We start from the raw sequence: 15,019 nt of genomic DNA, 5'->3' as shown, positions 1-15,019 counted from the left end.
TTACAGTTTTTGGAGGGACTATAAGCTATGAGCTGTGATGGGATGTGATTTGTGGAACCAGTATAATTACTTTAACATTAGACTTCCATCTTCTCAACTAGGTTATAAATGTCTAAGGTTGGGACCATGGAGTTAAACTTATTGCATCTCAACCACCTAGTATTATGCCCTGCATAATTTAGGTGCTCAATAAAAGTCTGTGGGTGATGATGCAGTGGCTAATACCATGGATAATCTGAACCACTGTGACAGAAACAGGGGCCTTGGGTGACAAGAACACATAAGACCAGACCAAATATCAATGAACAAACTTGATCTTTAATTTTCTGACCTAAAAGGCTTGCTCTCCATTGTGGGCATGGGCCCTAACTATTTACACAGAATCATTGTACAATATTTACATCAAGATATTAGACATGGCATCATTCTAGATAGGCAAAGAAGGGGTAAGAACAAGCTATGAACAAAGCCCTGAAATCAAAGGCAAGCAGAAATCTGCAGACGTGAGCAGAAGGAAGGGTAAAGGCCAAGTCATGAGGGAGGTTGGTAAGGTAGACATGAGGGGGAAAGAGGAAGCATCAAACCACTTCTAGTACATGAAGGAAGAGTACACTGGGATACAAAGTCTTTAAAATTATGATTTGTAGTCTGAAGGGAGTAAAACCTGTCACAGGACACCTTTGTGAGGAAAAAGAAGGCAATTAGAATCTTACAGGCGACACCTTCTACCTCCCCTACCAAAAAGTAATTTGGTGCTGATTAAATTCCTAGGAGAGGGGACTGAGATACAGAACAGAATCTTAAATAGATTTAAGAGAAACAAAGTAAAAAGAATTAAGAGAAACATAGACAATGCAATGAAGGAGGAAAAGAACAAAAGCTCCAGCAGATCTGAACATCAGAAACATGCTATTAACTACACAAGTAATCTTTCCTCACCTCATCTAGTCCAAAGCTCTTTCCTCTACCCCTAAATCTCTCCATTTTAACTTTAAGCAAGGAGTTCGGATGAGTCTGGTATATTGAGAACTATCTAAGATTCATCTTACCAATCCAGGTCCCCTCCTTACCCTCTAACAGAATATCAGGGCTTGAGTCGTAGCCAAGGGCAGATTAGGGTGAGAATAGACAGGATGGAGGATACGAGGCCACAAAATCCCACAATGCCAGGGCCACAGTGCCAGAGGCCTAGTTTGTCCAGTGGAATGAAGAGATCACAGGCATTTCTGACTACATCCAGCAGAAGGGGAGGATGACCCCGAAGGACCCGAGCCAGAAGAAGGACTTGGAGCTGAAGCTTCAGAGCTAGGTGGGTCAGGCCTCCTCCTGGAGTTCCTGGAACCTCAGATCCCCAAGTTTCAATTCCTCCTGGGACTCCTCCTCCAGAACCCTTCTGTCGCCGGCTAGACATTGAAGACTCTTGTTCCATTAGTAGGCGAATCTCATAAGCATCACGGCTCAAATTCATGATGAGTGAAAACAGATAGTACCTGAGATACAAAGGACAAAAGGGTCAGTAAGGGCACACATATATCTACTTAGCATATCCCACAGGACACTCAAACATTTTTCCCCCCGCAATGCAAAGGATTACATATTAGAACACCAGAAGTGAATGCTACCACCCACTATGAGAAATGTCCTTGACCCTTCTATAACTAAAATATTTATATGTATCCTAAGATTCTGGTTTAAAAGTCATAAGCATCATCAAATCTTCCAAGATCAACCTCAAATTTCACTTGGCAACACATCAGCACACAGATATTCAACTTGAATTACAGATTTATAAATTTGTCTTAAAAAAACAAGCTTCAGTCGTTTAAAAGTCAAATAATAATTTAAATTCAATCCTTTAAAAAAAATCTCTCTCTCTCCTTCTCCCTCCCTCCCTCCCTCCCCCCCCCCTCCCCTCTCTCGAAGGGAGGGAGAGAAAGAGGGAGAGAAACATTGATGTGAAATAGAAACATCAATTGGTTGCCTCTTGCACTCATCCCAACTGGTGACCGAACCTGCAACCTAGATGTGTGCCCTGCCTGGGAATGGAGCCAGTCTTTCGCTTTGTGGGGCAATGCTGGACCAACTGAGCCACACTGCTCAGGGTAAATCCAATCCTTTTGATTAAAAAAAAAAAATGAGGCCCAGAGGTGTTAAGCAGCTTGCCAAATGTGTTAGATTATAAATTCATTAAGAACAGTCTATGTTTCTGATTTTTAATCTATCTCACAACAGTGGTCTGTACTTAATATAATTGTCCTACCTCCAACACACATCCTGAATCTAAACACATCTATTACACTCCATCTCCGTAGTATAAGCCACCATCATCTCTTGCTGGAACTACCACTTTAGTCTTTTAACTTGTCTCTCCATTGGCCACTCTTGCCCCTTGCCCCCAACAATCTAATTTCATATATCACCTGGCATAAACTCCTCTTCTTAAACTCTTTATGGTTTCCTTCCTGTCACATTTAGAATAAAATCTTGATAATTCAGGCTTAGACAGACAGCCTTTCAGACCTCAATACCCGACCCTGCCTCCCTAACTTGACAATATACAACTCCTTCCCTCAATCACTATGTACCATCCATGTTTCTTTCTATATTTTGATCCCACCAAGCTTATCCCTGTTTTAGGAACTTTACAATACCACATCCCTCTACCTGGAATGGAATATTCTGCCTCTAAAATCTTCACATGGTTGGCTTTTTCTTGTTCTTTGGGTCTGAGCTTAAATGTCCCCTTTTTAGAGAGGCCTTCTCTGATCCCCACATTCCAAAGTAGCAAGCCATTTACTTTCTACCACATGACCCTATTTAAATTTCCTGCATAGCATTTGCCACTATCTGATATTTTTCTTATTTATTCTTTATGTCTGTCTCCTCCCATTATAATGTAAGCTCCATAGAAGCAGGAACCTTATTTATCTTTACCACTGTATCCCTGTGTCTAGATTAGTGCCTGAATACAGTAAGAGCTTGATAAATATTTGTTGAATGAATAAACATGGCATACAGACTCTTTTAGGTAGGTGTTTTTCCATTCCACTTCAATCATGCCTCTGTCCCTAGCCTTCATACATCACATGCCATGTTACAGCTATAAATCAATGAGAAAGATGAAGAGAAAAACAATACATATATGGAGACAAAAAGATGCCAATATAATCTAAAACAGCAAAGAGAATCATAGCAAAAAGTAAAATAAAATACAGATGATATGTATACATGTAATTTTACTTCCAACTCATATTTCTCTCCACCTTCACTACTAGCCAGCTCCTTAATCCAAGCCAACATCATTTCTTGGCTGTATTAAGACACCTCCTCCTCTTTTGCCCTATTGCAATCCATTTTCCACACTGCAGCATGAGAGGTCTTTTTTAAATACAATTTGAATCATGTCCCATCCCTATTCAGAACCCTTTTTACTGAGGATAAAATTTTTTTTAAAAACTAAACAAAATATCTTATCATTGTCTAAAAATGCCTTTCATGAATCATTTGATCTCTGTCACCTCTCCAGTTTGAACATATGCCCTTTATTCAACATTGTCCATTACATTGACTTTCTTTCTATTTTTCTAATTTCCCAAAGTCTTTGTTGGTTCAAGGCCTTAGAGCATGCTATTTTCTGTTTGGCTACTGCTTGCTTTGTCCAACTTCTACTCAAACTTCAGGTCTGAACTAAAATATTACTTTCTCAAACAGTTCTTTCCTGATTTTCAGTCTAAATCAGCTCCTCTTGTTATATATCTCATAACACCCTATACGTTTCCACAAATATGTGGTTTGGTGTTTATTTTAATATATGACTACCCCACTAGACTAGAAGCTTCATGAGAGCAGGAACCATATCTTTTTGGCTGTTTGCTTTATTTCCTGCACTGGAGTAAGCACCTACTAAATATTTTTAGGATGACTGCATGAGCTTTCGGAAGTGAGGGGCATAACCTATGGCAGCAATTTTCAACCAGTGTGCTGCAAGAATTTTTAAAATATGTAATACCTAACTATGTAGTCAGGGCACTGACCTCTTTTCCCTTAGACTGTCAAATAAAACAATTACAACAGCCAACACAACAATAGCTGTTTGGTATGAATGAATCAGAATTATACCTAATTTTGTCAGATCACCAAAAAATATATTTTTCGTGTGCTGCAGAATTTTAGTAATTAGTTTATGTGTGCTGTAAGATGAAAAAGTTTGAAAATCACTGATCTATGGTATAGATAGAAGCAAAATTAAAGCTATATAATATCTTGCTCAATCTTAAGTCATTCATCATGGAAGAGTGTTTGTCTTAAGATATAAATGAAGATTGGAAGCCAAGTGATTTCTTACGATATGTACATTCTGGGAAGATCCTGAGAAATCTTTCTCTTATAAAAGGCAAGCTATGCAGTATGGAGAATGTAAAAGGTCTTGTAGAATAGAAGGATATCAAACCTGAATGAACGCTGGGCCCACTTCTCCTGATCCACACGGGGAGCTAGTCCAGACTTTCCAGCCCACAGGACGTTGTCACAGGCGAAGTACAAGGCTCGATTGAGGTGACTAACAGTGATGCAGAATCTTAGGACAACATCTGATAGGTGCACAGCTCGTTTAGCTGACTCAAGGGCATCTGCTGAGTTACCCAGCCGTAGAACTTGTGGGGATTATCAGGAAAAAGGAAAGATTTGGAAGCAGAGGGGCAGAAAGCAAAACACAAAGAAAGAGAAAAAGCGAGTGAAAGTTGAGCAAGTGATAGAAAAAAATAACAATTTTTAAAACGAGCAGTAACAGTTCATTCCTTTTCACTTCAAATTTTAATTTGTGTCCCAGTTTAGTTTTCTCAGACTTGCCCCATTCTCTCCAATTCTTCATTACTCTCTTGCTCCTGTTTTCTTAACTCCATTGTAGAGGATAAATGCATGCCAAATAAGGGAAAAGAACTGACAGAAAAGGTGAAAAACATGAGGAGGGATTAAGGGAGAGTAGCTGGGGATGGAGGAAGTGTTGTAGTAATAAAGGGAAAGGCACAGTTACTTACGCTTTCTTCCTAGGCTCAGATGACCCTCCAGTTGCCGAATCTGTTTCTGTAACTCAGGACTGGCCCCACGTTTCTGCAGTGCATGACCAAGAAGGGAGCAGGCGTACTGGGCGGCTCTGGAAGAGGACACAGGCAGAGTAAGGTGGAGACCTTCCTAACCTCCGCCTCAAAAATGTCTCCAAATGGCAAGTATGGACTTCCCCTTTACCCAGGTTGAGACCATTCCCTTTCCTCCTCTTCAAGTCCGTAACTCACTGTTTCTATTCAGGCCAGGGTAAGGGAAAGGCAGAAGAATGAAAAGGAGCCTAGGAGGGGGTTGGGATCCTACTTAAGAGTTGAGAAAATAAGAGACTTGGCAATGCTGATGGCTGAAGAGGACAGTGAGGGCAGCAGGGGGTTATCACAAGCACACCCGGGAGAGCAAGCCTGGGGTATGTCCGCAGCTGGCGGATGGTTGGAGGGCAGATTCTTCTTCAGAACACGTGAACCAAGAGAGTTCAAGGACCTCGGGCTGAATTGACACCAGAAGACAGAACGGAGGCAGAGGTTCCCGGATGACAGCGGGGTAAAGGGGCGCGGAAACTTGGAAAAACTCCTCAGCTCTGAGGTCGCTATCCACCACAGGGCTCTTCATTCCACTACCGCCCCGTGAGACAAGTGTAGGTCTTACGGGGACATGGCAACCCTGAGCGCCCACCCCGCTGGCCCTCTCGTGCCTCAGTTTCCCCATCTTTGCCGTGAGGAGAAACGAAATTATCATTTCATGCCTGTTCAAATCAGCGCCTCAAGGTCCGTCCAGGCCCCCGTAGCCCGAGTTGACCCTTTTTGACCCCCGTAGTGTGAACTGACCACGCCTCACAAGGGCCTTCGTCTGCCCTCCCTCTCCCCATTCCCATTCGAGTCGCACCTACATAGCCGCTCTCGGGCCTGGCTCTGAGCACTGAAGCGAACCCAGGAATCCATAACAGCTTCAGCCCAAGCTCCACAGCTCCGCTCCTGACCCACTTCCCGCCCCCCGGCACGCCTCTGGGACGACTCAACAGTGCCTCGTGAGGGACAAACATCATCAGAAAAGAAAGCGAGTGGAGCCGGCCCCTTAAACGGAATTTCAGAATGGGAAGCGAGCCTACACTTTCATGTTTTTGTGCGTATCTCCTTTGGATGTCTTCTCATCAGAAGGCTTCTATTTCCGAAGCACGCTGCCAGCTGCACTTTCTGCTTTAAACATTCTGGACCAAGGGTGGGACTTTTGCAGGACAGGGGCGGGGCGACGAGGGCCACAGTCTTCCCGCCCTCCCTCTCCTCCCCGCTCCCCCCTTCCCCGCTCCGCCAGCGTAACATCCCCAACTCTCACCGCCCCGCCCCCCCGCCCCCGCCCTCTTGTCAAGTCCAGGGCCCCAGGAACTAAGTAAGTCTATGGAACTAGCAGCCAGCACGAGGTCCCATGTTCCCGAAGGACCCAGACAATTGGACAGGTAATCTCCAGAATACAGAAGGAGTCTCCAGAGACAGAGGTCTTTAGTGGACGAAATTTGCAATAACCAGCTCCACATCCTAAAAAAGGAGAGCGAAGATTCAGTAGCGGAAGCTAATCTCTTCAAACCCACACTTAATCCCTCCATCCCTTTCCCTTCCAAGTCACCGTGTCTGCAGGCAAGGCCCCGTTTGGGGTCAGCAACGTGGGAGGAGGCCTGGGGTGGATCAGGAGTGGAGATGGAGGGCCCAGAGCTGCCCACCTTCTCAGCTGCAGTCAAGGTCCGAGTAGGAGTGATCACTGTGCTGCTTTTCTGTGGCTGGACGTAACCTGGCCATGCTGTGGTCAGTGACACAGCTGTAACTAAACCAGCCCCGCCCCTCTCCCGTACAACTATTTGTCCACTTAGTATCTCTCGATTTACTGGTCACGTTTGTGTTTATACCCTTAGATGCCATCTGGAAAATGTTCCTGAAACTAATTGCCGTGTACCCCGCAGCTTTCTTGCCCGTGGTCATTGGGCTCCACCACCAGGCAGCAGTACTCCCCCTGCTGGGATCCCGGTCAGCTGCCAGGAAACTTCTTAGGGCAACCTGTGGACTTGGTTTTCTGCTTACCTCGTCCCAGGTGAGCGACTTGTCCGGACTCAGGGCTAGACTGAACAAGAATTTGGGTACCTTACATGAGCTTTCAGAGACAATGGGTGTGGTTGGCCTTGGTCAGCCCTTAATCTTCACGGGGGAGTGCCTGATATTCTTTTGCATGTTAATTTGTATCTCTATTAAGAGCCTACCTCTTAAAAGCAGTACCCTTTCATCTATCCTTTTCCTTCAGCTTGGTTTTACTACACTTAGCTTTCTCCTCTTTGCATCTTCCTAGTCCCACCTTGCTTCAGGAGATTGTTGCAGAAAAACTCTAGGGCAGGGAAGAAACATATATGGGGGTATATTAAGAAGATGGTGAAGCCAGGGGCTTTTATTAGTCTATTCAAAAAATACTGTGCATCATCCCCAAGTACAAGTGCTCTATCAAGGATAGAGCAACAAAGTCCTGCCTTCAAGAAATTTATGGACTAGTGCAGGAGACAAATTAATACAATACAGTGTACAGTCGTGTTATGCTAAAGGTAAGTATAAGGAGCTAAAGAACAATGAGGGGTGTCTATCCACTCTTGGTCAGGGAAAGCTTCCCAGAGATATTAAAATTAGACTCCTAAAAGACAGGTGTTAGACAAGTTAAGTAAAAGCAGGAGGAATGCTGGGAAGTCTGGAGGGTAGTGGATCTCAAAGTGGTTGCTGCTGAAGTTGAGGGCTAGAAAATAGTAATGAACCTGGAGGGGAAGAGCCCAATTACAAATATTAAGCTTGTACTTTACCCTCAGGGTAGTGAAGAGACACTAAAGTAAAATGTGGAGAGTGACATAATCAGATTTGTGTATTTTACTTTAGCTTTATCATGAAATGGGTGTCAAAACTGGCGGCAGGCGGCGGGGCAGAGGGGGAGGCAAGCATCTTAACTGGAGTACCAGGTAATCAAATCTCAATATGAAAAGGAACTAGAATCTAGAAAAAAGTTAAATATGAAGCTATTTCTTCAAAACAAAAACAAAACCCACTACTACCATAGCGGGGTTGGAGGGTTGGGATACGTAGACTGCAGCATCCAGACTAGGATTAGGAGAATGGGGCTAAACTTTCAATCTCTCAAATGATAATGCATTATAGAGTCAAAGATTTCATCCTTAATCCCTCAAATACTAGATATATAAATACCAAAAGTTAATCTGACTATAGTTCTAAGACTATACAAGGTCTGTCCAGAAGGTAGCCAGCAAATGTAATATGAAAAATAGACATTTATTGAAGAATTTACAAGATAAAAGAAACATTGTACATGGGACAATGACACCTCAGTTCCCTTCAAAGTAAGCACCTTGGGAAGTCACACAGTTCTCCCAATTGCCATCAGTTACCCTGTTGTACTTTCCTGACTCTTCCAAAGGCAATTTTAGTTTTGGGAAAAGCCGGAAGTCGCAGGGTGCCAAATCTAGGCTGTAGTGGTGGCTGAGTCACCTGGTTGATTTGATGTTTTGCCAAACAACTCTGCATGACACGTGATGCATGAGCAGGCATGTTGTTGTGAAGGTGCCAATCACCAGTTGCCTGAGGGGGAGGAGCCCTGTACCACAGAGCTGCTCTGGTTGCCACGGTTGGAAGTAAGTCGTTCCAGACACTTCTCCGTCTGCCAGGGAAAGGGGGTGGCAATTCCCTCTAGTGGAGAACGCCCCAAGCCCCCATGTCCAATGGCTTTTTTTAAAAGGGTTATTCGTGGGGGCTAGGTGGTAATCTCATTACATCAGTACGTTAATGTTTAGAGTGTAGGGGATGTTTGAAGACAAAGGGCAGGAACACACCAATATGCATGGGTCCGAGACACGTAAGCATAAGAGTGCCAAATGGTTTAGGTTCAGGGTTTGTGAATAATGTAAATTTCCTTCCCAGCGTGAGCCAGTTATAATAGCTTTGAGGGAAAAACAAAGCATGCTTCAAGGAATTTACTTCTAGGCCAGATTTCCCCTGGGAACTGCCTGATCCAGTTTAGGGCTGCCTCTAGTATTGTTTCAAGCCTGAGCCAGGCGGGCGGAGCAGAGCAGCCAAGAGATAAGGAGACTTCTTTCAGACAGAATGAGGACTCCTCTGGTGATAACAAAGCCAAGGGGTCAGGGTCTTTTGCCTCACTGTCCCTCAAGTCCTTCCCTGATGGCCCCTATGCGACTGTGCCTATCTTAGGTTGCCCCTGCCATCAAGGGGTCTTACCTGTCATTGACTAACCAGTCATCCTCCGGGACCAAGCTGGGTGAGGTGAGGGAGGCAGGGGCTGTGCCCCTACCAGGGGGACAGCTTTTGTCTCCTCGGTGGCCTATTTTGCCAAGGCTTCATTTAGTTGGGGCTCTCTCGCCTGTCGACAAGACTACACTTCCTGAAACCAGGCGGGACAGTTGCCAACAGTTGCCCATAGCTGCAGCCTTCTGAATCATCTGAGTAATTTCTGTGAAGGAATGTTAAAGCTTAATGAAAAATTTGATGCAGATTTGTTGTTCTCCTTGCTGTCATTTTGAATATGATGGCCACACAGTAGACATGCTCATCCAACATGACTAGTGTACTAGTCACGACTAGTACAGTGAAGTCATCATTGTTCACACATGCACATTCCAGTCCACTCTCCTTGGCTCCCAGGTTACATCAATGTCACACAAACCATTCTTGTTATATTAACCATGGCTGTATTTTTTTCTGGACAGACCTTTTATGTATATATGTCTTCTAATAGTATGTTGCATATAGGATCTCTGCTACCCCAAGACTTAAAAAGCAGCTTGTTGCCTCAGTGTAAACATAATTACAATTGGGTTTGTTTACAAGAAGCAAATTTTAGGTGTGAACTTAGAGTGAGAAACCTGTTTCTGTTGCACTGTTTGCTTGTTTTACTTTGTTTTTTCTGAGCCTAGGCTCACACTAACTAGCTACGTTACTTTGGTTAAATCACTTGAAGTCCATGGGCCACAACATGATACAGATGAATTTCATTCTTTGAGCCTGACAACCTGATTAATAGATGCAATCTTCACTTACTTCATCGGCACCCTAGTAGTAACATTATGATACATGTCCAAATGGTGTTATTTTTGGTTCCAAATTAGCATCCTTTTATATAATTCTGCATTGCCTATACATTGTATTCCAAATAGCAGAGTCAAAAAAATTTTTAAGTATGGTGTTAGTGTGATGACAGAGTATTGAACTAGTTAGGAATTATTTTGTAAGCTCAAGTTTCCAAGTATCAGAAGTAGTTGAAAAGAAGGTTTTTAGGTGGTAAATTGCATATAAAATAGAGGAAGGGGAAGCAGAGGTAAAGCAATGGATCCAACTTAAGCCTGACCTATTTTTATACTTCTCACAGTATAAAGTATTTCTAGGCAGTGTAAACCCCCCCCAAAAAACCCTCAAACCCCAGAAATATAGGGACTCAGGATAGGGGAAGAGGAAACATCAATGTCCAACAAGCTCAGCATAGCCTGGTCATAACTCCATTTCATAAAATTTTATGTCTATGGCTGATACTACCTTTCCTAAAAGTCCCTCATGCCTGCTGAAATCACTTTTCCAAATGCCTTATACCTAGGAATCTTACAGAGCCTGCCTTTTATCAAGCTAATAGAGACTCAATCTACCTGACCTGAATGAAGGTAGTAACTCTGAAGCTCAAACCTGAAAACTTCTCTTTACTGATTCAAACCAAAAACTCAGCCATTTACTGAAAAGGGGAGGGGCCTAAAATAGCATTTGGAAAATGTTAAATTATTTAACATTGTTTCATCATTATATTGTATTGTACACAAGATTACTTATTACTAAAGGTCACTCCAGAGAGGCTACGAAATGCCCTAAAGTTTTAGCAGCACCCATTTTACACATGATTTTTTCCCACAAAATTCACAGACATATCGGGAAAATCATTTCATCTAAAATGTTGATGAGGTGGAAGAGATATCCTTTTATAAAGTACAATGTTTAGCTTTACTTTCACTCATGTAGAATCTTAGTGTTTATACAAAACAAAAAAACAGTTATTTCACCTATTTGTCCTATATACCCTTCATCCCCAAATCTCTGCCCAAGATACACACATAACTGAGTATACTGTGGGATCTTAGTTTGTAGTGTGTAAGATCTGGAATCAGAGAACCTGGCCCTGTTAAATAGTGGCTGTGTGATCCTGGATAAATTGCTTAATCTCTCTAGACCTCGTATGTTCCATTAATTCATCCAACAAATATTTGTTGATCACTAGATGCAGTGGCGATTAAGACAGATACTCAGTCCCTATCTTCGTGGAATTCAAAGTCTACTTTATAGACCATGTGCAAGGATTAATTGTGAAATAAAGCAGGATAGTATGAGAGTTGGCTTTGGAGGCAAACTTTGGTTCTAAATCCTGGTTCGGCCACTGTGACTGATTTTTAAGCTTGTTCACTTTCTGTAAAGTGTAATATTTAGAGTAGTTCCTGAAAAGGCAGGATTCTTTAAGTCCCAGGATTTAACAAACTTAATGATTAGCCCCATAGCCTAAAGAAAATACAGGGGATTTTCAAGATACATTTCTAACCTTTTTAATATTAGCACCATAGTTAAACCATTAACTCAGCACTGCACTGTTCTTCATAGATTCAAGGATGAACTAGGAAGAGAGAGTGTGACACTGGTGGGTAGGTTGCGGGGAGGTGGAAGAGGACCAGTTTTAATAGTTCTCAACCCTCCTCCAGCATACCACCAGCCAAGCTGGCCCAGACCCCTTCACTTAGTGTGTCACTAAAGGTAGCTTCAAGGCTCAATAGCAAAAGACCACCTGTAACCTCTTCACCTTCTGCTGCCCATTCTACTGACACTGACTGCCATCACCATCTGCTATAGCTGCACTGTCTTCAGTATGTCTAGTCTCCTAACAAGGAGGGTGAGTCTTCAACCCCCAGACCCTAATCCATACCCTAAAACTAGCCTCTAGCCTGACTGATTTATCTGATAGCTACTTATCAAAGTAAAACCCTAACTGTATTTCTAGTACCTGATGCTGCACAGTTTTCTTGCCCGAATTTGTGTTAGCTGGGAAAGGATTAAGGAGAAAGGTGATTAGTCTTCTCCTTTACTCTTGGGACACTATGAAATCTTAAAGTAGATTTAGTAGCTTCATATAACACAGTACGTCAAGCAAACCTTTTCTCCAGCATGTTTGTCATAATTCCTGGGGGCGGGGCAGGGGCGGGGGGAGGAAGGGAACATACATAGTCCTAAACTAGGAAGAAGTAGGTTTGCAGCATTGTCTTGCTTGTAGGAGAGTTCCACCTCACTGCCCACTTATCAATTTACCCTATACTCAGGCCAGGAGCTGAATGATTCTGAATTTCAGTGTATTTTTTAAGTTCCCAGCTCCTGCTGGTGAATTTGTCCTCTGTCACTCCTTAGACAATTGCCCCCCATGTTTGTTTGCCAACTGGTTGTTTGTCCTGCTGACCTCCATCCTCTGCTAGATACCTTAATACCTGCTTGGTCTCTGGTACTGGTTCTCTCCCACCATGCTAACTGAAGTCCCTCCCAGCCTCAGCCACACGCTTTACCTCTTTGGCCTCATCAATGTTCCTCTCCCTAATCTACAAGGGACCGTCACCCTTGGCTCCTGAAGTGGGCACCAAGAACTTGGCACAGATTCCCTCAGGGAAGGTGGATCTGGGAGAATGCCCTGATAGGAGACCTAAGCCCTTAAGACAGCTGGAGGTACAAACGTGGCAGCACGGGCAGGAGAGACAAAATAAACATTCCTATAACATCCATCTTCTCAGGAGAGAGTGTACATAGGAACAGAATAATTATTCTTTAATATCCTGAAATCATCTCACTTCTACTCCTGCTCTCTTAGCTTCCAAGAAAAATAAATACCATGCAGTGTTTCTACTTTGACTCTCTGAGACTTGAGACTATGTCTAATGTAGACACTCAGACAGAATTCAGTTGCTGGGAGATTTTCACAGTAACCCATACTGCCTTACTGTAAATAGTACTTCAGAGCTTGTAATGTTAGAGCAGAAAAGGAATTTTAAATGTAGAAAACAATGGGACATTTATTCATAACTCAAAAAAAAAAATAAAACAAAAACAAACCCACTAAGCAATAGGGTAAGAGAATAATTATAAACAGTGAGTCCCACCCAACCCTATTTCTCCAAGGCTGCATGGTCCAGTGGAATCTCTGGAGAGAACACCTGGACAACAGAGGACCTGTCAGCGGCGCCTCCGGTCTGGACTCCTGCTGCGTCTTCGGCCACCTCTAGGGAAAAAGGGGAGGGAAGTCCATGAAAAGGACAGAATACAATGTTCTTTTTCTGTATTACTATAGTCCCTTCACCAAGACAGTGTCTGCCCACTCCACTTTACCTCCTCTTGCCCTTGGGTGGACCCCGAACAAAACACCAGTCCACACTGATCGGCTGTCCCATCAAATCCTGGCCATTGAGTCCCTCCATAGCAGCCTGGGCCTCCTTGTATGTTTCATACTCAACTAGAGTATACCCCTAGGGCAAAAAAAAGACACATCAAAACCCTCCTGCTCCACCAAGCTATTTTCTACTTAAATAGGAAAATATATCCACTTTAAACAATGGATGTACATCGTATATCCCTACTATATATATACATGTTTGTCTGATTCTGTTTTTGCTGTATCTAACAAAATCAATTTCCAGTACCATTTTTATTTCAACTTCGCTCTTAGCCAACCATTGCAAACATGGGAGCTCTACCAATGCTAAGGGTTACGGGGGAAAAGAGGCAATGGAGTATAACTTAGGATACCTTCAGGTATCCTGTACGCCTGTCCAGGTTGAGGTGGATGTTTTTTATTTCCCCATACTCTGCAAATTTGTCATGGATGTCTTCTTCCGTGGCTTCCTCATGTACTCCAGTAACAAAGAGAATCCAGCCTTCAACAGCTATTAGGGAAGGGAGGAAGGTTGTTTGACTACATGAGAGAAAAACTTGAAGCAAGATCACAGGAGCAGAGTGAGTGGGGATCCCAGTACGACTAGTATTGGTAGACTAGAGACTACCAGTCTCTATACGACTATACGACTAGAGACTAGTAGGATCCCTGACCCCTTTCCTACTGGCTTTTATTTTGCTAGTCTCTAATTCTCTACAGACACAGATACGTACAGGTTCCATTTTACTTACAGCGTTGTGGTCCGGGTTCATCTCCATCCTGCTCCACGCTGTCATAATCCTCACGCATCCGTGCTCGAGACCCCTCTTCTAGGAAACATACACGAGATCAACGGAAATCCCCCTTCTCTCACTGTTCACCATGAATCTGAACGGTGACTCCAAAACTCGTAGTTCAGCCGTTACAAACCTCATTTTCTCCATACTCACCGGAGCCAAAGCCGCGGCCCTTCCGCTTCTTGGCTTTTTCTTTCAGTTTATGGATGCTCTCTGTAACCCCATAGGCGAAAGAATAAGTAACAAAGATAACATTTAAAACACTAGTCTCCTTCCCAAGACAATACCTGACAGCTAACCCCACCACCTCTAGTCCCAGTCCCTTCCTGGCCCTGCCCACATGCCTCCGAACGGGGGCGGAGTCTTCAGTCCAACTGAATCCCGGTTCCTCGGCTCCCATCCTCACTGCCGTTAGGAAGAGAAATTGTTTCCCCTATTACACTCTTCTCTCGCACCTTCCCGCAGCTGCCTCCACTGTCCTCACCGTCCCCATCCTCGTCCATGGCGAAATCCTCGCCCCCAGCCTCATGAAGATCCAGCACGTCCGCCATCTTGCCTTCGTCGTAAGTCTCGTCAGGGCCGCTCAGCAACGAAGCACCGCGACAAATTGTCGGAAGCTCATTTTAAGTCCCGCCCTCGGCGCGGAGAAATACACGCGCATGGAGGCGGGTCTAGTTCGG

The 15,019-nt window shown here is 43.7% G+C and overlaps 2 protein-coding genes across 3 annotated transcripts; both read right to left on the bottom strand.

Moving 5' to 3' along the window:
• Window positions 1–63: 63 nt before the first annotated feature.
• Window positions 64–6,086, bottom strand: PEX11B (peroxisomal biogenesis factor 11 beta). The gene is made up of 4 exons (XM_054563022.1): window positions 5,944–6,086; window positions 5,037–5,152; window positions 4,451–4,652; window positions 64–1,490 (listed from the first exon to the last, which is right to left on the bottom strand). Exons 1-4 carry the CDS (start codon window positions 5,997–5,999, stop codon window positions 1,085–1,087), a joined length of 780 nt encoding a protein of 259 aa, XP_054418997.1. The 5' UTR covers window positions 6,000–6,086; the 3' UTR covers window positions 64–1,084.
• A 7,098-nt stretch (window positions 6,087–13,184) lies between these two features.
• RBM8A (RNA binding motif protein 8A) lies at window positions 13,185–14,972 on the bottom strand. Of its 2 annotated transcripts, none has more exons than XM_054562796.1 (6): window positions 14,824–14,972; window positions 14,493–14,552; window positions 14,295–14,372; window positions 13,917–14,053; window positions 13,500–13,636; window positions 13,185–13,392 (listed from the first exon to the last, which is right to left on the bottom strand). In XM_054562796.1, exons 1-6 carry the CDS (start codon window positions 14,888–14,890, stop codon window positions 13,347–13,349), a joined length of 525 nt encoding a protein of 174 aa, XP_054418771.1. In that variant the 5' UTR covers window positions 14,891–14,972; the 3' UTR covers window positions 13,185–13,346. The 2 variants fall into 2 exon arrangements, with proteins under 2 accessions (XP_054418771.1, XP_054418772.1); XM_054562797.1 differs by having other exon boundaries at window positions 14,295–14,369.
• Window positions 14,973–15,019: the final 47 nt, after the last annotated feature.

This window comes from Pteronotus mesoamericanus, unplaced genomic scaffold (genome assembly GCF_021234165.1).
Source record: "Pteronotus mesoamericanus isolate MK-2021 breed Mesoamerican mustached bat unplaced genomic scaffold, CSHL_Meso_final scaffold_705, whole genome shotgun sequence".
NCBI lineage: Eukaryota > Metazoa > Chordata > Mammalia > Chiroptera > Mormoopidae > Pteronotus > Pteronotus mesoamericanus.
Note: the sequence above shows the minus strand (reverse complement) of the source record. Positions and strands in the feature narration are given on the sequence as shown.

What these genes read in the sequence shown, in the direction of transcription:
- PEX11B (XM_054563022.1), bottom strand. Translation starts at nt 5,999, where the DNA reads ATGGATTCCTGGGTTCGCTTCAGTGCTCAGAGCCAGGCCCGAGAGCGG. An exon ending in GCCCGAGAGCGGCTATGTAG is followed by an intron (nt 5,153 to 5,943) that starts GTGCGACTCGAA and finishes GTCCTCTTCCAG; the next exon opens with AGCCGCCCAGTACGCCTGCT. An exon ending in TGGGCCCAGCGTTCATTCAG is followed by an intron (nt 1,491 to 4,450) that starts GTTTGATATCCT and finishes TTTGTATCTCAG; the next exon opens with GTACTATCTGTTTTCACTCA.
- RBM8A (XM_054562796.1), bottom strand. Translation starts at nt 14,890, where the DNA reads ATGGCGGACGTGCTGGATCTTCATGAGGCTGGGGGCGAGGATTTCGCC. An exon ending in TGAACCCGGACCACAACGCT is followed by an intron (nt 14,054 to 14,294) that starts GTAAGTAAAATG and finishes CTTCCCTAATAG; the next exon opens with CTGTTGAAGGCTGGATTCTC. An exon ending in CCACCCAAGGGCAAGAGGAG is followed by an intron (nt 13,393 to 13,499) that starts GTAAAGTGGAGT and finishes CTTTTTCCCTAG; the next exon opens with AGGTGGCCGAAGACGCAGCA.